The sequence below is a fragment of the Tarenaya hassleriana genome, unplaced genomic scaffold, assembly GCF_000463585.1.
Source record: "Tarenaya hassleriana unplaced genomic scaffold, ASM46358v1 Cleome13, whole genome shotgun sequence".
Lineage (NCBI taxonomy): Eukaryota > Viridiplantae > Streptophyta > Magnoliopsida > Brassicales > Cleomaceae > Tarenaya > Tarenaya hassleriana.
In genome coordinates this window covers 570,319-590,411 of record NW_010963495.1, presented here as the reverse complement: position 1 = coordinate 590,411, position 20,093 = coordinate 570,319, and the positions used below count along the sequence as shown (strand labels likewise).

The following is a 20,093-nucleotide window of genomic DNA, read 5'->3' as shown; positions in this document are numbered from 1 at the left end:
AAACATCCTGCTGAAGTCAGTACCCGATCTCTGAGTTTCTGAACACAGTTCCTTGTTTCCTCGGGAAAAACATAAGCAACTCTTTGAAAGATCTTCATAGATTGATCGATTTGCAGGGTAGGCCGGAGCTCAGAGGCAAAAGACGCTGCTAGGGTTGCGTTGAAATCACCATGGTGGACTCTCGGATGTCCTTACGAGGCACAGATCACGCTCTCTTCTGCGTTTTTTTATGCTAAGAACACAAATTCGGTTAAAAGTGTACTTAAGGATTGTTTGCTGAAATTTGTGCATGTGGATCTTCCAGGAGGTTGCTAGTATTGCGCAATGGGAGGATGAACAGATCGAATACATGAAGGAGAAAGTTAGTGAAGAGGGTCGTCGAGAGGATCTCAAGAAAGGAAAAGCTCCAATCCAGGTTGCAATCTCACTTGTTATATCTCTTCATCCAATCTCCATATTTCTTCATATGTTCTTCTGGTGATTCATACACAGAGTGATTACTAACAATGGGTTATACGCAAAAAGGTTTCTTTGGACGTGGCGGCTTTTTTGTTGGACTTGGCCTCCATTGAAGGAACTTGGTCTGATTCTGTAGACCAGATTGCTGAATGTTATGCGGAGGCTGGACTCCATGAAATTGCCAGGTTCATTTTGTACAGAGACTGACACTGAATATCATCCATTAGAACTTCCTGCAAGTTTCTTTTACAATTCATTGTCATTACACACTGTAAATTGTTCAAAACATCGAGTCACAAACTAGTAAGCTTCAAGCCTGAGTTGTGGATTATGTCTTGGATTCACTTCAAGCTATGGCAGAATGAGAATCTTCTCCGGCAATGAGATTTCGATTCCTCATCTTGCTTTCCTTCATAACCCTCATCATCTGTAGTTACTTGCTGGACAAGAAAACCGGGGAGACAGTTCTCCGACCGGAGGAGTTTCAGATCATCACTTGCTCCTTGGTCCTTATAATGGAACCCTTCCCTGTCTGCCCGACTCAGAACCGTATCGGAATCATAAACGCCAATCATCGGAATCTTCGGCGGCCCAAAAACACGGCAAAGATACTGCAATCTGAAGAACCCATCATCATCATCCTCATCATCATCTGAATCTGAGTCTGTCTCCGAGAGCTGATACAAGAAAGCTTCTCTCAGGAGGTCACTAGAGGAAGAATGATCCGTACAGGTACTGCTTTCCGAGCAAGATTCGTACTCTTCATTCTTGAATTGTTCCTTCGCAGGTAGTGAACCAGATTCCGGGGTTGGAGGCGCAAATCTTGATTCGTCTTCATCCTCTGATTCGCACCAAGAAGAGAGGACCGATTTAGGGCTTTGGTGGCGAGAGGAATGAAGACGCGCTTTATCCATGTTTCCGGCGGATTTTCACCGGATACTCTGTTCCCTCGCCGGAGAATAACCGCCGCCGATTCGTGGGATTCTCTGGTGTGGTTTTTCTCTCGTGTTACATATAAATCAAAAGTGATCAAAATGAGAGTTTACGAGTGAGCCTCCCCATGCAGAGGTATATATATAATATAATATAACATATATTTGAATAATGATTTTAATATATAAAATTAAAAGTCGATATAAAATATTTTTAAGGTTATAAGGCCTACCATGAAAATGGATTTGGCCCACTCATTTTATTGGGCCTTTAATGGGCCTATATGCTGAATGTTATTCTAAAAAAATCTAAAGACGCGTAACCGACGAAACCGTGAGTTTAAAATGCAGCAGGAGAAGGCAGGGGTAATTTCGTCAAATTATATGGCCACTAGTCCTCGTCTGCTATAACTCGGTCCTCTCCCTCGGCCTTCTCACTCATCTTTCTTTTTGTTCTTAATCCAAAAATTCGACCCTTCGTGTAACCAGACTCACCGCCATCGCCGCCGCGCCGTCCGTCTACGAACCCGTAGCCTGAACTTCGTATGGAGATTTCCTCGGCCGAGTCGCTATCTGTCTCCGGTGCGGCCGCTTCCGAGGTTTCGTCGGAGTCGGCGGCATCTTCTTCTTCCTGCTCGTCTTCTTCTTCTGCATCGTCGCCAAATCAGGCATCTCCTGTGGCTTCGGAGACCGCTGTTTCTGCGGCGGCCGCATCGAGGTACGTCGATGATGACGAAGACGAGGAGGACGTGTGCAGGATCTGTCGGAATCCGGGAGATCCGGATAATCCGCTACGCTATCCGTGCGCTTGCAGCGGAAGCATCAAGTTTGTTCACCAGGATTGCCTTCTTCAGTGGCTTAATCACAGCAACGCTCGTCAATGCGAGGTCCTGGGTTTTTACGCTATCTAATTATCCGTCTAACTAGTAATTGTCTGGGTTTTTTAGATAATTAGGACTTGGGTTTTGGGAATCGAGGATTATTAGGATGGGTACTGGTGCTGGTACGGGAAATTTTGAGGAACTGTTGATCAAAAATCGAGTATTTCATCACCTACTCTTTTCCCATTTCTTTGTCGGTTTATTCGAGGTGATTTTGGGAGTGGGTGTTTATGAATGCACCATTTCACAAGATTCTTGTGCACTGATCTGTTTAAACAAATGCATCATGGTGGGCGTGAGTTATATTGATTTAAGCATTCATGTAATTGTTGGGGAGATGTTGCTTGTTTTGTTTATTGGGGTTTGTTTATGTCTTTATCATTATTGCTAGGGAGATTTACTTTTTGTTGTTTTCTTGGTAACCTTCTTGGTTGCTGATTACTCAACATGGTGAGCTAGTGAATCCAAAAGTTTAGCACTATAGTTGTGTCTTTTGAACTAGGTTAGTTTTACAAAAACTTGCATTATCATTATCCGAGTGCTTGAATGGCATGGTTTAACCGAATTTTAAACCTTATAGGATATTGTACAACTTGAAGGTGCATTCTGTTCCCTGCGGCCCTTTTCTTTTTGTTGATTGGATCTTGTGTTTAATTATCCCTGCAGGTTTGTAAGCATCCCTTTTCGTTCTCCCCAGTTTATGCTGCAAATGCTCCGACGAGGCTCCCTTTCCAGGAGTTTGTTGTTGGTATTGCTATGAAGGCCTGCCATGTTCTGCAGTTCTTTCTGCGTCTGAGTTTCGTGCTCTCTGTTTGGCTCCTCATTATCCCCTTCATTACGTTTTGGATATGGAGATTGGCTTTCGTACGGAGTTTTGGTGAAGCCCAGAGATTGTTTTTAAGCCACATCTCCACTACAGTGATCCTCACTGATTGTTTACATGGGTTTCTACTGTCTGCGAGTATTGTGTTTATTTTCCTTGGGGCCACTTCGTTAAGGGATTACTTTAGGCACTTGCGTGAGCTAGGAGGACAAGAGGAGAGAGAAGATGAAGGAGATAGAAATGGTGCTCGTGTAGCAAGAAGACCTGCTGGACCGGCTAATAGGAATCTCCCTGGAGAAGGAAATGGCGAAGACGCTGGAGGACAAGGTGCTGTTGTTGGTCAAATTGCTAGAAGGAATCCTGAAAATGCTCCTGCAAGATGGGACATACCAGCTGTTCGTCTTGAGGTTCAGGTTGAACAGATGTTTGATGGCCTCGATGATGCTGATGGTGCAGAAGATGTTCCGTTTGATGAGCTTGTCGGGATGCAAGGTCCCGTGTTTCATTTGGTCGAGAATGCCTTTACTGTAAGTCCATGTTTCTCCACTTGATTACGTATTTTTTTGTTATTCCCTCTTGTAAATCCACCTTTTTGCCTCACAAAATAATTTCATGATATGCTGGCTAATTGTTTCACTTCTGCAGGTTCTAGCTAGTAATATGATATTCCTTGGTGTTGTGATCTTTGTGCCCTTCACAGTGGGACGGAGTATCCTGTATCATGTGTCATGGCTTTTTGCTGCTGCAAATGGTCCCGTAGCGACAGCAGCGATAAGTTTCACTGAGACTGGACTATCATTGGCAAATATAACACTGAAGAACACATTAACGTCTGTATCAAATTTGACTGAGGGCCAAGAAAGTGGGTTGCTTGATCAGGTCACGGAAATGTTGAAAGTAAATGGCAGCGAGATAAATGGACCAAACAGCACATTCTCACTTTCTGCTGAGCTCATGAAAGGCTCTACTGCAGGAGCATCAAAATTATCCGATGTTACAACCCTGGCTGTGGGATACATGTTTATTATTTTTCTTGTGTTCCTCTACCTTGGGATCATTGCACTGATACGTTATGCTAAGGGTGAGCCATTGACTGTCGGGAGATTTTATGGTATCGCTTCTATAGTGGAAGCTGTGCCATCTATCATTAGGCAGTTCTTGGCTGCGATGAAGCATCTGATGACCATGATTAAAGTAGCCTTCCTTTTAGTCATTGAGCTTGGGGTCTTCCCTCTAATGTGTGGATGGTGGCTAGATGTTTGTACGGTTAGGATGTTTGGGAAAACGATGCCCCACAGAGTACAATTTCTATCAGTTTCTCCATTGGCAAGTTCACTCGTTCACTGGGTTGTCGGAATCATGTATATGTTACAAATAAGCATCTTTGTCAGCCTTCTCCGAGGGGTACTGTATTTTTATTTACCGCTCTGTTCAGATCTCATTTTGGAATTGGTTCTCGGGCTCTGCTCTTCATATCTTCTGACCTTTTCTTCTGGCTTTTCTTGCTAATGGCAGGTTCTTCGCCCTGGAGTTCTGTATTTCCTTCGTGATCCTGCTGATCCCAATTACAATCCCTTCCGCGATTTGATTGATGATCCAGTACACAAGCACGCTCGGAGGGTTCTTTTATCTGTTGCGGTGTATGGGAGTTTGATTGTCATGTTGGTATTTTTACCTGTCAAACTTGCGATGCGGATGGCACCTTCCATCTTCCCGCTTGATATATCGTAAGATAACCTCTAAACTCATCTTGTGTAGACCCTGTTGTTTCCGGATATCTATTATTGATGAGGATCCTTAATAACTTGCGGATTTGTGCAGAGTGTCCGATCCCTTCACTGAAATTCCAGTTGACATGCTCCTCTTCCAAATATGCATACCATTTGCCATTGAACATTTCAAACTCAGAACCACGATTAAGTCCCTTCTGCACTATTGGTTCAGCGAGACACTTTACAGAAAGGGTGATTTTTCTCAGCAGTGTCGGTTGGGCGCTTGGTCTGACCGATTTCCTCTTGCCCAGACCAGAAGACAACAATGGACAGGACAATGTAAACGTTGAACCCGGGAGGCAGAACAGGCCACAGGCTCTGCAAGTTGGTGTACCTGATCGGGCCATGGTCGCTCTTCCAGCTGCTGAAGATCCTAACAGAAGGCTTATTCGGGCTGCTGGGAATTCCAACGTCGCAGAGGAATATGAAGTTGATGATGAACAATCTGAGTCCGAGTAAGTTACAAATTTTCTTTACACATATCTAGACAATCTGTTCTCACTGATGAAATACCCTAAAGGCTAAAGCATAAAGACGTAGGCTTACATAAGATTTTTTATGGGCCATCCCCTGATATGAATCTGTGTATGTACTTTTAGCAAGTACAGCTTTGTCCTCCGGATAATCGTCCTATTGCTGGTTGCCTGGATGACTCTTCTTGTCTTCAACTCTGCGCTGGTAGTCGTGCCAGTTTCTCTGGGACGTGCTCTCTTCAACACTATTCCTCTCCTCCCAGTAACCCATGGCATCAAATTCAATGGTAAAACCCTAATTTGTATTTCTGTACTGCGATATTCATTCAAATGGTTACACTATGAGAAGCACTAACATACTTGTTTTTTTTTCTGAACTTCTCCATATAGATCTCTATGCATTTGTTATCGGCACATATGCCATTTGGACCTCCGTAGCTGGAGTCAGGTATGCTATCGAGCACATTAAATCGAAGAGGACTTCTGTCTTGCTTAACCAGATATGGAAGTGGTGTGCCATTGTTTTCAAGAGCTCTGCTCTATTATCCATATGGGTAAGTGGACTTAATGTTATCATCTTTTTGTTTTTCTTGCAATACTTTGCTCGTGGATTTCAGCCTTCTAATTCCAGATGTTTGTCTATCAGATTTTCGTCATTCCGGTACTGATCGGCCTTCTGGTTGAGCTGTTGGTGATTGTTCCGATGAGAGTTCCTGTGGATGAGAGCCCAGTCTTTCTCCTGTATCAGGACTGGGCTCTTGGTCTGATTTTCCTCAAGATCTGGACACAACTGGTTAGTAAAATTCTGTTCTGTTTCCCCGTTAAGATCTCATCACATAAAACTGACGAACTCCCAACTGTAAATATATGTTTCAGGTAATGCTGAATCACATGTTTCCGTTGGTGGATGAAAGCTGGCGAGCAAAGTTCGAGAGGGTAAGGGAAGACGGATTCTCGAGGCTGCAAGGGCTGTGGGTACTCCGAGAGATCGTATTCCCGATCGTGATGAAGCTACTGACCGCATTATGTGTGCCTTATGTACTTGCTCGGGGAGTATTCCCGATGCTTGGGTACCCGCTAGTGGTGAACTCGGCGGTCTACAGGTTCGCGTGGTTAGGTTGCCTGTCTTTCAGCCTCTTCTGCTTCTGCGCTAAGAGATGCCACGCCTGGTTCACCAACCTCCACAACTCTATCCGGGACGACCGTTACCTCATCGGCCGCCGGCTCCACAACTTCGGGGAAGACAATGGAAATCAAGCTGATGCCGCCTCAGCTTCACAGTCAGAGAGACAGCAGCGATAAGTTTCACTGAGACTGGACTATCATTGGCAAATATAACACTGAAGAACACATTAACGTCTGTATCAAATTTGACTGAGGGCCAAGAAAGTGGGTTGCTTGATCAGGTCACGGAAATGTTGAAAGTAAATGGCAGCGAGATAAATGGACCAAACAGCACATTCGGGATGGCGTCTTGATAGGCAACGATGGGACGGTGGCTGCGGCTGCGGCTGCTGATGAGGGCCTGCGGCTGAGACGTGTGGTCAACCCACACGAAGCCTAGATGGGCTCTCGTACCGTAGACGATGTCCGTACGTATACGTACGGTTGATGATGATTATGTACCGTAGGGTTTGGCTTCGAGGAATGTGTAATTAGTAATATGACCGTTTGATGTCTCTTTTTTTTGTTAGAAAGAATGTTTTGCTGTCCATATGATGAACCGTTTGGTTCGACTTTGTAAGCTTAAAAACATCAAAAATATCGGTGTGACATTCCAAACTCATCTCTCGTGTTCTATCTCGCGTAGCTATGACAAAATTTTATACAAAATGCTATATATATATATATATATGCATGTATGTAGCTATGACATGAGAACCAATCAATAAAAAGGACAGATTCATGAAGAAGAAAAAAGAGTATAAAACACAAGCCATAACAAGATCGCAAGTTTCAGAAAAAAGAGAAAAGAAAGGGCAACAAGTTTCCACAAGGCAGAAAAAAAAAGGGGTTATCCAAAGCCGACAATCTCAGAATCCGTCTCTTGTAATTTGTATCAAGCCCACGACAAAAGACGAAGACAGACAGAAAGATTCAAACCAAACAACCTCAAGAAACGATGTTGTTGCTGTCGTTGATGGACAATGAAGCGAGCTGGTCCGCTGCAACAATGGAGGAGGACACACTCCTAAGAACGGCCATAGCTTCTGCAACTTTGGCCTTCAGAGCTTCTGGAGATTCCAGCAAATGGAGAACTTCTGTCTGATCCATCTCCAACAGCATCCCTGTCACCTTCGCTGCCGCTTCTCCCTCCACTCTCTCCACCAGCGGATACAGATTCTCCCCCAGCATCTTTTTTTTCATAACATATGCCACCGGAAAAGAAAAATGGTTAAGAACGAAGGAAGCACATAATTTCTCGTCTTGGAGAAAAAGGAAGAAGAATTCACGGTTTTTCCTCACCGTTCTCTGCTGCTCGGGTGTAGCGTTAGCCAGAGCTGAAGCCAATGCTCCGATGGGTACTGCAGGCTGAGACATCACGGGTTCACGCATTGACATGTTGGCCATTTCGTATGGAAGCATTCCCGGCATGGTTGGGGCATCGGGGAGTGAACCACCGCCTCCTCCTCCTCGCCCTTGTGGGTATCCGTACATCCGACCCCGTGGATGCATCTGATAAAATGCTAACATCATCAATGACACCAAAAGAAGAAAAAGATAATGGAAATCACGGGATTTACTGCTAAGGAAATGGGACAGACCTGTTGCTGAATCATGGGAACTGCGGGACTGCTGAATCCCGCCGCTGCGTCTTCCTCCAGGGCGTTGTTGCTGCTGTTGCTGAACCATTGGCATGAAGAAGTTGGGCACAGGTCCCCCACCAGGCCTCATTCCAGGAACAAGCTGCTGCTGGAAGCCAAACCCAGGCTGGACACATATTGAAACATAGGATCAGATCATCAAACTGTTTTGGGATCGATGGAAAAACCCGAAAACAGAAAACGTCATTTTACAAAACTGAGGTTTATCCCCAATAAGGTAGAAAGGTTGAAGTTGAAATTAGTTTTACATTCCCATGTTGTATGGGCATAACCTCAAACTACCAAATCAGAGCTACACAGTGTAAAAGCATTTCAGCTTCTCCTGTAATTTCATTGAACTGGAAGCTTTGTAATTCACTATATGTGTTTAAGACGCTATACACGTATCTATACGCCGGCTACATATACGTAACTGTACAAAACCACAAAAACAGCCATAGAAAAAAAAAAGAAGTTTACCTGAGGAGGAATCATAGCGGGAGGAGCTTGACCATAGAATATCTGTTGTCCAATGCCAGGACCAGTCGGGGGATACATCGGCATACGAGGACTGACAGATGGCGGCATCACCGGCCTCAATTGAGCAAACTGAGCCTGTTGAACTCATGCATAGCCGTCATGATACGTTTGCATATATAGACTTTCCATACAATCACGGTGTTTAAAGTAATGATAGATACGGAAGCAATCCATCCCTTTCTAGGTTTCTTGTTCAATTCAATCTCAAAAAAGTAGACAAGTACGGTTTTTGATTAACATATACGTCCATGCACACATATTACGGTACGGTCAGTATATTTCTACAAATATTCATGGCATGTATATAACACTACAGAGTGGTTCCAGACCATAATGGAAAAATTGTACCAACTGAAATTACTTTCATTTTTATTACCTTAAGGGGAACTACAATTATAGCAGACAAATGTTCTTAATTGTGACGAGTATCCCAGCAGAATATGTTCGTCACATAGCAAAGATAAGACATATTTGGAAACAATACTTCCATTTTTTTTTTACTTTTTTAAAGTTTAGAGTTATAGAAGACCGAGCAAAATTTCTAGATGCAGCGATATTAGGGTAGGAAATGCTTTACATTGTCGAATCATTTTACGTCAAGACTTTATGGGCCCAAAGTTAGAATCGATGTAAAATCAAACAAGAAATGGGCAAAAAGCTTATTATATCACTGGACGAGGGAATTTCAAGAAAACGAACCTGCAGTCTGGCCCTTCTGTCCTCCTTCCGCTGCGCAATAGCAACATATAGAGGCTTGCTTACAATCATTCTACCGGTCATCTCCGACATCTGCAAAAGAACTACCGTTACTAAAAATTGAAAACGCTACACAAACACGTAAACTCAACGAGACATTATAATTTATAACCAACATACAGCTTTGGTGGCCTCCTCAGGAGTAGTGAAAGCTACAAAACCTGAGCCTTTGCTAACTCCACTAGGGTCCCGCATCACCTGTTATATTAAAGGAAATAACTTTAATGTGATTGATCAATAGAATTAGATAGACTCGTGAATCATCGAACAAAAAAGGGTACCGAACCTTGCATGATGTAATGGTGCCAAAAGGAGAGAAGAGTTCTTTAAGCTTTTCGTCAGAAACACTATCATCCAAATTCTTAACATACAAGTTTGAACCTTGAAACTTCTCTGCAGCTTCCTTAATATTCTGCTCATACCGAAGCCTCAGCTCCATTTCCCTCTCAGACTTCTTCTGAGCTCTACCGACATACCACTCCTTTTCATCAAATGTTTTTCCATTGAGGGACTCCACAGCCCTAGCAGCAGCATCAGCACTCTCAAAATTAACAAACCCGAAGCCCTTTGACTTCCCATCTCCATCCTTCATCACCACGGCACTTGTGATCTTTCCAAACTCACCAAAAATGCTCTTCAAGTCATCGTCATTTGTGGATTCTGCAAGATTCTTCACATACACGTTGGTGAATTTCATCTTGTTTGCAGTGGATTCTCTTTCTTGCCTCCTAAGGAAGGGTCCCACATACACTTGCTTGTCATTCAGCAGCATGCCATTCAACTGCTCTATAGCTCTCTGGGCAGATTCATCATTGTCATATTGCACAAACCCATAGCCTTTTGATTCGCCTGAAGAATCGGTAGCCACCTTGCACGAGAGAATGTTCCCAAATGCGGAAAAGGTATCATGCAGCGCTTTGTGGTCAATGGACTTGTCCAAATTCTGCCCATAATATTAACAAGGTTTAGCACCAGAGAGAAAGAAAGAAAATGAGAATAAGCTACAAAGTAAAAAAGAGAATAGTTTCTTGTCCGGCAATCAAACGGGGTAAAAAAAAGATCCGATCTTTTCATTAAGAAAAGGAAGGCAATAAGTCTAACATGGAAAGAAAGCAGACAGACAATAATACCTTGATAAAAATGTTTCCTTGGCCACTGCGACGGATACTAGGATCACGATGTGAAAACATAACCCTAATGGACTTTCCATTAAGGGTCGCGAAATTCAGTTCCTGGATAGCTCTTGCAGCTGTCACAAAGAAGCAACATGAAGTCCCATCAGACAAGAGAAGAAAGCAAGACAAATCTGTGGAAGCGGATAAGTTTCTCACATCAATCACAGCACAGAAATCATCTATACATACGCAGCACCGTATCGGCACATTCTATTTTATCCTTGTGAACCAAAGTGACGCAATTTCGGTATCAGAACGAAGGCTTCATTAACGGCACATTAGATAAAATAACTTATCATTTCTCTGAAATTGTTGCTCTCACGTCTTACCCTAATACATTTCCAAAACCCAAATCAAAGCAATACATCCAAAAATTCCCCAGATAGGGGAAAACTGAACTTGTGTTCTCTGTTTTTTTTCTTTTTGGCATCGATCAATTAGCTCGAACCCAAAATCAAACTCTCAGAAACGATGAACTAATACTAGCACCATTGAACAAAAAATGATAGTATCGGAATGCTAACCTCGTACCCAAATCCTGATGATCAGGACCCCATTGTTTCAATACACTTAATTGATTCTCCGAGGGAAGAATGGCAAAAACATCAATTAATCAAATCAATATGAGCCCTTATTCAAGAGACTAACCATCTTGTGGGTTGCTGAAGTTGACGTATCCATAACCAAGCGACCTCCGAGTGGCCAAATCCCGACAGACACGAACCGAAACGACCTGACCCACTTGCCCAAAGGCGTCGAAAAGCTGCGAGTCCGTCACGTTTGCCTCCAGATCCCCGACATAGAGCGACGTCGTACCAAACTGTGCACCCGCCGCCGCCGTAGGAGCCCCGGCGATCGAACCGTTCGCTGTCTGTGTCGGAAGCTGAACCTGAGCCATTTCTCTCACCGAAAACAAAAAACAAAAACACAAACACACACTCTCGCTGTTTTTTGTTTCTTTTTTAAATCTTTTTCAACTTTTTTTGGGTTTTCTATGATCTTCCCTCTCCTCTCGTCGTAATCACTGTAAAAAGCAAATAGAAAACCCTAGAATCGAAACCACACACCAGAAGAACAAACCGGGAAAATTAAAGCTACGATTTTTTTTTCCTTTTTCGGGGTTTTGATAGCGAAGGAGAGGGAAGAAGATAAGGGTAAACACGATTGCCGGCGGCGAGGCCTGCAGCGGCGCGTGAGATAGCAGCGATAGGTTTCTCGGAAAACGGGAGAAAAGGGCAAAGGGAAAGGAGAGGGTTGAAGAGAGAGCAATTTCTGCTTTTTATATTAAAAATAATTTATTTATTTTTTACTTTTATTAATTTACAACATCAGCCGGCATCAAATTGTAGCTTGGCTTCTTCTACTAGGGTTTTGTTTTTTTTTCCTTAAATTCTTACACCGACATAGAATCATTTTCTGTTGAGCAAAAATAGAAAAGAAGTGCTCTGTCAAAAGATTTGCCATATATTATCTCATTTCTTTTAATCCAAAACCCCCCAATTATAGAAGCCCAATCTATTGAATATGAATTTTAAAATTTGAAAACTAAAAAAATATGGAAAATGAATATTTTTATATATGAAAATTTAGTGAAAATACAATTGAAACGGATATAATATAAGAAGCTTCGCATTAAAGTTTATCCAACATATTTAACAACAAATTTCATTTTCAAAATGAGTAGCTTTGTTTTGATTTTTTTTTTTTTTTTTTTGGTTACGAGGGGTAATATCTCACTTCTCTCTCTCCTCTTTCTTCGCTGCCGATTTCTGATTTCGATTCCGGCGAGTTTCCGTCGGCACTTGGATCTCGTCAGATCGAGATCGAGCGCACCAAAAAGTCCGCGGACCGAAGCCGAAACCTGGTACACAACCACCCACCACACCATCTTTTGCTTTTGTCGGTGTTTTTTACTACTCGGGGGAAGAAAGAGAAGAAAAGCTTAACTATTTCACCTTCTTGCTGGTTATGAATTTAGGTATCATGGGAGATCACATTCCCCCCCTCCCACCTTTCGCGTTGTGGGTTTTTGACCCTTTCTCGACCTCAATCTGAATTTCTTAGATCGTTTTGGTGTTCTTGAGTTGATTGATTTGCTCCTCGTGCATCCTATATTGGGGTTTTGCTTATATGGTGTCCTGTTTGCGAGTTATTGTATGGAAGTTACTGAATTCAAAATTTTGGATGCATCTCTGTTTCTATGATGTGAAGATTGGTAGGTTCAAGAGTTGTTGGGTCTGGTTGATCATTGGCTCCAAAGCTTTAGGATTTTCGAAAATTTTAGAGAACGCCCAACATTTTGAAATCTTTCCAATTGTTGTGACGCTCTTACAAGGTGTTTACGACGAGATAAATATTAGTTGTGTCGGAGAGGATGAGATTAGTTGGGCTCACAGGAGGGATTGCGTCAGGGAAGAGCACGGTCTCCAACCTCTTCAAGGCTAGTGACACTCCTGTTGTTGACGCCGATCTCGTTGCTCGAGTAATCTCTCTCTCTCTCGCTTTTTCTTCAATGTTCCTGGTTTGCTCCTCGTGGTGCATAAGCCGTACACTCGTCTAATTTATGGGTCTCTCGATAAGCCTAAGTTGTCTCGTAAACATCGAGATGGGTCATGGAAAAGCATTCTTTCTGAATTCTTGGAGAAATGTGGTCATTTATCTTTGGACAAAAGGGTTTCAAGTTAATCCAATGGATTATGGGAAGCTCGGCTTGTTTACTTGCTTGGTTTTTAAGGTTTGGCAAGTAGATTTGCAATGTGCATCGTATGTTTTAACCATTTGTAAGGGATGACGTATGTCTTACACGTATTTAGCCGCAGTTTTTTGTTTATTAAAAGCGTGAAGTGTTTGATGTGTAGGATGTTCTAAAGAAAGAAACTGGGGGATGGAAGTTGCAGCGTTTGGAGAGGAGATTCTACTGCCCAGTGGAGAAGTTGATCGCCCAAAACTCGGCCAGAGTGTGTTCTCTTCTCCTTCCCAACGCCAACTTCTTAACAAGTATAAGTTGGCACTACCTCCTTTGATCATTGAACTTGGGTACTGGTAAATTATCTTCTACGAAATCCTGAACTTGGGTTATTGTCTTTCATTCTCTAGGTTGCTGGCACCGTATATATCTTCTGGTACCTTTTGCGAAATCGTGAAACTATGGGCCAAGGGTGCCAGAGTGGTCGTCTCGATATCCCCTTGTTGTTCGAGGCCAAGCTGGATAAATGGACGAAACCCGTTATTGTTGTGTGGGTGAACCCCAAAACACAGCTTAAACGTCTCACGGAGAGAGATGGGTCGAACGAAGCAGATGCAAGGAATAGTCTGGACGCTCAGATGCCCCTGGAGTTAAAAAGGAGCAAGGCTGACATTGTGATCGACAATAACGGGTCTCTCGAGGACCTGAACGAACAGTTGAAGAAAGTTTTGTTCGAAATCAAAAGACCCTTAACGTGGACCGAGTCTTGGCGTTCAAGACAAGGAGTCCTCGTCTCTGTCCTTTCGGCTATCGCTGGTGCATTTGTCTGCGAACGGTTCTACAATGGCTTGCTCGACCTGGAAATACCAAGAGTGGCACTGACACCACATATGGGAATTCAGTTTAAACAAAGTTTATATTTAGAAAGAAATTAAAATTAAATTTTAAAACTTATTAGTCAAACTTCCATATTCTGTAATTGTGGAATTCAGATTCATAAATTCAGTAACAGTAGCTATCAATTCTATATTTTTCAATTGTAACGGCTTTGACGAATTGTGTTCATATAATTTTAGACCAAGAAAAAATCAAAACCGACTTGGTAGAAAATTAATATCTTAAGTGGCCCCACTTCACCCACCAATCACAAGTCTGCAACTTTTGAGGAATCGCTACCCAATCACAACACTTCCTTCTTCCCTTCTCTCCCTCTCCCTCTCTCTAATTCTCCTCTGTTGTTCGCAGAAGATTTATAAAAAAGAGGGTTTTTTCTTGGGATTCGTATAGTTTATAGGAATAAAATCAATCATGGGTTCGATCTCCTTGTCCAATTCCGTGCCCATATCTCGAGTTCCGGTTGTTACTTCATCAGTCAATCAATGCTTGTTTCCGTGTCCTCTCCTCCCGAAACGCCGACGTTTTGCTCCTCACACCAGGTATCTGCTAATCGCCGCCGCTCCCGCCGGCGCCGGAGCAGCTCCCGCCGGCGTTAACAACTCCTATACGGTGAGTGAAACTGATTTTTTTGTACACCCTTTTGTTGGTTTATCTCAAATTCGAAAGCTTTCTCCTTCTGTTTGTATATGTATGCTGAGATTTGTCTCCGTGTTGGGTTTTCTTTTTCTGGGTTTTGTGTTTTTCAGGCAAAAAATGGGACTTATAGAGTTGGGGATTTCATGACACGGAAAGAGAGTTTGCATGTTGTTAAGCCCACAACTTCTGTCGATGATGGTAATCTGAATTTCCAGAACGCAATACGTTAGCTCTTATAAGATTATATCCACAAAAATGTTTCTAACTATGATATTTTGGGGTGTTCCTTGTATTTTCGGCGATTGGAAATTGGATTTGACAGCATTGGAGATTCTGGTGGAGAAAAAAATCACAGGATTGCCTGTAGTTGATGATGATTGGAATTTGGTAAACACCTAATTGCCATTTCATTTCTCTGTTGCACTTTAGAGCTTGAGAATAAGTTCTGCAAATCTTGAATTGGCGTTCTGGATTATCATTATCTGGTCGATGACTTGCTTTTGCAAAATTTTTATGCAGCTCTTGTAATTGTTTCAGTACTTACTCCATGTGTTTTGGTCAGACAACTCTTATCTATTGCTCATATGGTTCCTGCAGGTGGGTGTTGTTTCTGATTATGACTTGCTTGCACTGGACTCCATTTCAGGTAATGTAAACAAGTTCTGATTCTGAACCTGAAGTTTCAGTTCTGCTGTCTGGATATAGATGTTGCATATATATAAAGATAGCACGAGTTACTCTTTTTTTTTTTTAGTTTTACGGCATCATACCGAGTTAGTCTCGGTAATTATCAAAGGAATACCTGAAATGGGTTTGCACGAAGTTGTATGTATTACCATAAACCCTTACTAAGCCACATCTTTGGATGATTTTGGATCTTCCTGACTGCATGTTTAATGAAGTATTTGCTGACTTTTCATTCTAAGTTGACACGGCTCATCGTTGATATGTACAAATGTTGTCATTTTCTTGAAAGTTTAGTGTTTTGAATGCCAATTTGGTGAAGCAACTTACTTGATTTGTCTTTATCTGGAAAATTAGGCTGCAGCCAAAACGACACGAACATGTTCCCTAATGTCGACAGTTCCTGGAAAGTACGTTCCCTTTACCCTTCTCTTTTCGGATTTTCTGGTTCGTTTGTCATTCGTTACTCTTATCGATCTTGCCATATTACTAATTGTATCGCACATTTCATGGATCCATATGCATGTATGTCCTATTTGAGTGGAACTTTTGGGGTGCGTTTTTCAGGTCTGATATCTGTAGTTTTGATTTGCAGACATTCAATGAACTCCAGAAACTGATCAGCAAAACATATGGGAAAGTCATCGGGGACTTGATGACACCTTCGCCTCTCGTTGTCCGTGAAACTACGAATTTGGAGGACGCAGCCAGGTAATAATATCACATCTTATATAGCATCTGAGCATTAATGGTTTCCAATTTCCATAGTAGGATGAAAAGTTTTACATCTTTCAGTTCATAGCAACGGAAGAAGATAAAAGAACATTTAGCTGTGATCTTTCTTTTAGGAATTTGTACTTCCAGTAAAGCCTCTTCAATCAGAAAAGCTGGAACCTTTTCCTCTTTCGAATATGAAATACTCAAATCTTTTTAGACCCATTCTTTGTCATATCAATCGGTATATAAAGAATCCAACAGTTGGTTTGTCCATGAACCAAATGCAACCTGATCTTGATTCCTCGGGCCATTGAATATTAACTCCAGTGATCATAACAATGGAAAGAAAGCTCTCATGTTGCTGTTGGAAACATCTTTGACCAGGTTGCTGTTGGAAACCAAATTCCGGAGATTACCTGTTGTGGATGCAGATGGAAAACTGGTGAGTTGGCTGACTGTTTCTTATCTCGGTTCTGTTTTTCTCCGATGTTGCTGACATTTTTCTCGACCGGGTTTTAATGTTTTCGCGATAAGATTGGTATCCTTACGAGGGGAAATGTCGTGAGCGCTGCTCTCCAGATCAAAAGGGAAAACGAGAAGTCGCCTTAGAGAAGAAGGATCACAGGTCAGCAGATCTGTGAACCTGCCATAGTTAGCCAGAGAGTACCATTCTTAGATTCTATTATTGATAAGTATATATAAAATGCATTTGTCTCCCGCCAGGCTTTTGTTTTCTAGATTTTCCGAATTCGTCGTGCATTCATCTGTAGGCAAACCCTGGTATTAGCAATTGATCTACATATCTCAGAACATACGGTATTGGAAATATATTTATTTTTTTAGCAACGATTGATCTCAGATTGATTCTCTTACATTTCGGCTTGTGGAGTCACAAATATCATGAAAGTGTTGGACACTAACTGGATTCAAATGATGATCTTTTACCAGAATGACCAAGATTCTCAGATTCTATCTGCAGAATCAGATTCATCTAATCTCATGGAGACAGATTTATTCAAAGATAATGGATCATCAAAGACAGAGACTTTAACTAAAACAGCATAGAGACTCAACAATCAAACACAACACACAAACATAAAACTCATGAACCTGCTCTGCTTTCTTCTTCTTCTTCTTCTTCTTCTTCTTCTTCTTCTTCTTCTTACATCTCTCTCTGTGCTCTGAACTTTTTCAGATCTTCCATTAACGAGCTCAGATCTTTGTAAGAAGACCCTCCTTTCTCCACCGAGCCTCTGGCCATATCCCCGAGCTCCTTAGCCCGTCTCCTCCTCTCCTCGGCTGCTTCCCCGATCATCAAATCCCTTACCGCCTTTTCCACTCTGTCTCTACCGGTGAAATCTCCGGCAAAGTCCACCCACTTCCTCTCTCCCACGCTCAGTCCCGTTTTCAGCACCTGAGTTATCAGCTTCTCGTTGTAGAACTGCTCAGCCGCCACTGGCCACGTCACCATCGGCAGTCCAGCCGCCACTCCTTCCAAGACAGAGTTCCAGCCGCAGTGGGTCACGAACCCACCGGTTGCTTGGTGGTCAAGTATCAGCACCTGCGGAGCCCACCCTCTTATTATCATCCCTTTCCCTCTCGTCCTCTCCTCGAACCCTTCTGGCAGCCATTCTTCCTTCTCGCCTGTTCAATCCCAACCACCATGAAAACCCATTAACCACATAATCAAGTTAAAACCATGATCTCGAGTTTACAGAAAGAACAGGCCAAGTTCATATAGAACTAAAACAGCTGAATCTTGATGCGGATTTTGTTACCTTTGTCGTCAGATTTTCTCACGACCCAGATGAAATCGTGTCCGGAAGCTTCTAACCCAGCAGCGATCTCTTTCAGCTGGTCGTTGCTGAATTTCGCAACGCTTCCAAAGGACAAGTAAATCACTGAATCTGGTCTCTTGGAATCAAGCCATTTGAGGCATTCGTGCTCATCGATGCTCACCTTTTTTCCCCTCTCTGCTTTCTCCTCGAACCCTCTGTTGCACAGCGAGAGCGGACCGATATTCCACGAACTTTTCGCTACGAACTTCTTGTAGAAATCCGCATAAGCAGGTTCGAGCTCGTGGAATGTGTTCATCAGGACACCGTAGCTGAGTTTCTCCGAGTCCCTGACCTCTGTAATAAACTCCCCCATCTCATCATCTTCGTCATTATCCGTGACCTGATCTGCTGTGATAACAATGTCACCAGGAAGATGAGGGATCACAAAAGGCTCAGAGCTCGAAGCGACATTCTTCTGTGGCTTATGGAGCCTGATGCAATACGAAACGCATAGAGAGAAGTAGCACGTGCCGTGGAACACAAGTCTCGGCACTCCAAACTTCTTGGAAGCTTCCGTGGCCCAGGGGAAGAACATGTCGGCGACCAGACAGTCCGGTCTGAATGTTTCGATGAGATCCTCCAACTGGTTTTTGAGAAACTTGGTCGAGAAGAAAAGCTTCTGAACGATAGGGAATATGTCCTCGATGACGGCAGAGTCGAGGAAATCGGCGTTATCGGATCCTTGGGGTAATCCGAGCTCCGTGCAAGGAAAATCCAGGACCCGGATACCGATTTCTGCATTAGGGTTCTTGTTCTTGAAAACTTCGACAGGTTTCTGAAAGATTGGAACGTTGGGATGGGTAATGAGGATCGTCGATTTGATTCCTCTGCTTGCGAAAAGCTTCGCCATGTCCAGAGTCGGAATCATGTGGCCATACGCCATGAAGGGGAAGAAGAAAACATGGAGCTGACGAGGAGCTTCACTTTCACTCGCCATGTACGTTTGGTTAGCCGAGAAAATAAAAACTGGGTTTTGCAGATTGAAGACGAAACTCTTAAGAAAAATGGAAACTTTTTTTTTCCCGGATTGTTGTTTGGCGGCCGAGAAAATGAGAGCGAAAAAAAAAAATCGAAACTTTCTCTCAGCTACTGTTTGATTGATGACTGCGGAGAGTGAATTATTTGGGTATTGCCGTTTTGGTCTTTGGTGTGGAAAAAGTGAAATGAAATCATATGTTGTTGGAGAGTTGATTCTTTTACGTATCGGTAGGCAATGGCATCATCCTTGATTTTGTTTGGGTCGGGAAATAAATTTCGAAATAAAGTTTTTTTTTTTTGGTAAAGGTTAATCCGGTTAATAAAGTTTCACTCTGTTGACAATAAAATTTAAAAAAAAAAAGTTTTTTCAATACGACAATATTATTAGAATGTTATTATATATTTTAATAATATTCAAAGTCTACCATAAAAATCCAGACTTTTGGAAGCAAACTCCAATTTGATAACTATATATGACAAGTTCACTTATTGGGATGAAAGTTTGAAACATTGAGGTGAATTTATGAAGCTAACCGATATATAGATTAGAGACTATAAATCTATATATATTAATAAAGAAGTTTAAAGAGATTTGGTGAAGCCACCTAAGCATCCCATGTGGAAGTTTCTTAAATTTTGATTGGTTATAAATAAATTATGATAGAATTAAATGAGTAACTTTTAAAATATAAAATGATTAGTCTAAAATAAAATTTTAAAAATTAAAGAAAAACTTTTAAAAATAATGAAGTGATGAAGCCAATAAGTGATGAACCAAAATAAATATGTATTGTTATATTATACTAGATTTATTCATTTATAAAATAACAATAGATAAGTTTGAAAATATAATTATGAAAAAAACTTTTATAAACTTGCAATTTGAAAACAATTATATTTGAAAAAAAGACTTGATTACAAATTAAATTCTAAAACTATAAAATTTGTTAAGTATATTACTAAATTTTATTGTTATTTAATTAAAAAGTTTTTATAAGACTATATGTGAATAGTTTTATATAAAGATATGAGTAAATACAAT

General features: G+C 41.9%; 5 protein-coding genes and 1 pseudogene across 6 annotated transcripts in view; 4 read left to right on the top strand and 2 right to left on the bottom strand.

Annotated features, from left to right (window-relative positions):
• Nucleotides 1–790, top strand: part of LOC104807263 — a 3,029-nt gene extending 2,239 nt beyond the window's left edge. The window contains exons 9-11 of one of the 2 annotated variants that reach the window (XM_010532460.2): nt 117–198; nt 305–415; nt 526–790. In XM_010532460.2, the coding sequence (XP_010530762.1) occupies nt 117–198; nt 305–415; nt 526–666 (334 nt within the window). In that variant the 3' untranslated portion in view covers nt 667–790. Of the gene's footprint in view, nt 1–98; nt 199–304; nt 416–525 lie in introns of those variants that run through there. The other variant, XM_019201829.1, reaches the window with a different exon arrangement.
• A 1,037-nt stretch (nt 791–1,827) lies between these two features.
• LOC104807837 (probable E3 ubiquitin ligase SUD1) lies at nt 1,828–6,642 on the top strand. Its single transcript, XM_010533262.2, has 10 exons — nt 1,828–2,278; nt 2,939–3,622; nt 3,741–4,499; nt 4,611–4,822; nt 4,917–5,035; nt 5,070–5,322; nt 5,467–5,627; nt 5,731–5,894; nt 5,987–6,133; nt 6,217–6,642. Exons 1-10 carry the CDS (start codon nt 1,937–1,939, stop codon nt 6,640–6,642), a joined length of 3,267 nt encoding a protein of 1,088 aa, XP_010531564.1. The 5' UTR covers nt 1,828–1,936.
• Nucleotides 6,643–7,223: 581 nt separating this feature from the next.
• Nucleotides 7,224–11,873, bottom strand: LOC104807261 (polyadenylate-binding protein 2). Its single transcript, XM_010532459.2, is given in 10 exon segments — nt 7,224–7,695; nt 7,807–8,016; nt 8,106–8,124; nt 8,126–8,271; nt 8,625–8,759; nt 9,384–9,473; nt 9,561–9,638; nt 9,727–10,383; nt 10,571–10,689; nt 11,264–11,873. Coding segments are annotated over 10 exon segments (1,947 nt in total). The 5' UTR covers nt 11,514–11,873; the 3' UTR covers nt 7,224–7,452.
• A 443-nt stretch (nt 11,874–12,316) lies between these two features.
• On the top strand, nt 12,317–14,365 carry LOC104807260 (annotated as a pseudogene).
• A 117-nt stretch (nt 14,366–14,482) lies between these two features.
• LOC104807259 (CBS domain-containing protein CBSX2, chloroplastic) lies at nt 14,483–17,093 on the top strand. The gene is made up of 8 exons (XM_010532458.2): nt 14,483–14,807; nt 14,945–15,032; nt 15,157–15,221; nt 15,432–15,480; nt 15,876–15,928; nt 16,114–16,229; nt 16,620–16,677; nt 16,770–17,093. The coding sequence occupies exons 1-8, from the start codon at nt 14,610–14,612 to the stop codon at nt 16,842–16,844; spliced, it is 702 nt and encodes a 233-aa protein (XP_010530760.1). The 5' UTR covers nt 14,483–14,609; the 3' UTR covers nt 16,845–17,093.
• A 128-nt stretch (nt 17,094–17,221) lies between these two features.
• LOC104807258 (UDP-glucosyl transferase 73B2-like) lies at nt 17,222–19,319 on the bottom strand. The gene is made up of 2 exons (XM_010532457.1): nt 18,014–19,319; nt 17,222–17,879 (listed from the first exon to the last, which is right to left on the bottom strand). Exons 1-2 carry the CDS (start codon nt 19,008–19,010, stop codon nt 17,398–17,400), a joined length of 1,479 nt encoding a protein of 492 aa, XP_010530759.1. The 5' UTR covers nt 19,011–19,319; the 3' UTR covers nt 17,222–17,397.
• Between the last annotated feature and the right edge of the window lie 774 nt (nt 19,320–20,093).

Coding starts and splice junctions, on each gene's coding strand:
- LOC104807259 (XM_010532458.2), top strand. CDS start 14,610: ATGGGTTCGATCTCCTTGTCCAATTCCGTGCCCATATCTCGAGTTCCG. Junction 15,222..15,431: donor TTGATGATGATTGGAATTTG/GTAAACACCTAA, acceptor TGGTTCCTGCAG/GTGGGTGTTGTTTCTGATTA. Junction 16,230..16,619: donor AATTTGGAGGACGCAGCCAG/GTAATAATATCA, acceptor ATCTTTGACCAG/GTTGCTGTTGGAAACCAAAT.
- LOC104807258 (XM_010532457.1), bottom strand. CDS start 19,010: ATGGCGAGTGAAAGTGAAGCTCCTCGTCAGCTCCATGTTTTCTTCTTC. Junction 17,880..18,013: donor GAGAAAATCTGACGACAAAG/GTAACAAAATCC, acceptor GGGATTGAACAG/GCGAGAAGGAAGAATGGCTG.
- LOC104807837 (XM_010533262.2), top strand. CDS start 1,937: ATGGAGATTTCCTCGGCCGAGTCGCTATCTGTCTCCGGTGCGGCCGCT. Junction 5,036..5,069: donor GTCCCTTCTGCACTATTGGT/TCAGCGAGACAC, acceptor GGGTGATTTTTC/TCAGCAGTGTCGGTTGGGCG. Junction 5,895..5,986: donor CTGCTCTATTATCCATATGG/GTAAGTGGACTT, acceptor TTTGTCTATCAG/ATTTTCGTCATTCCGGTACT.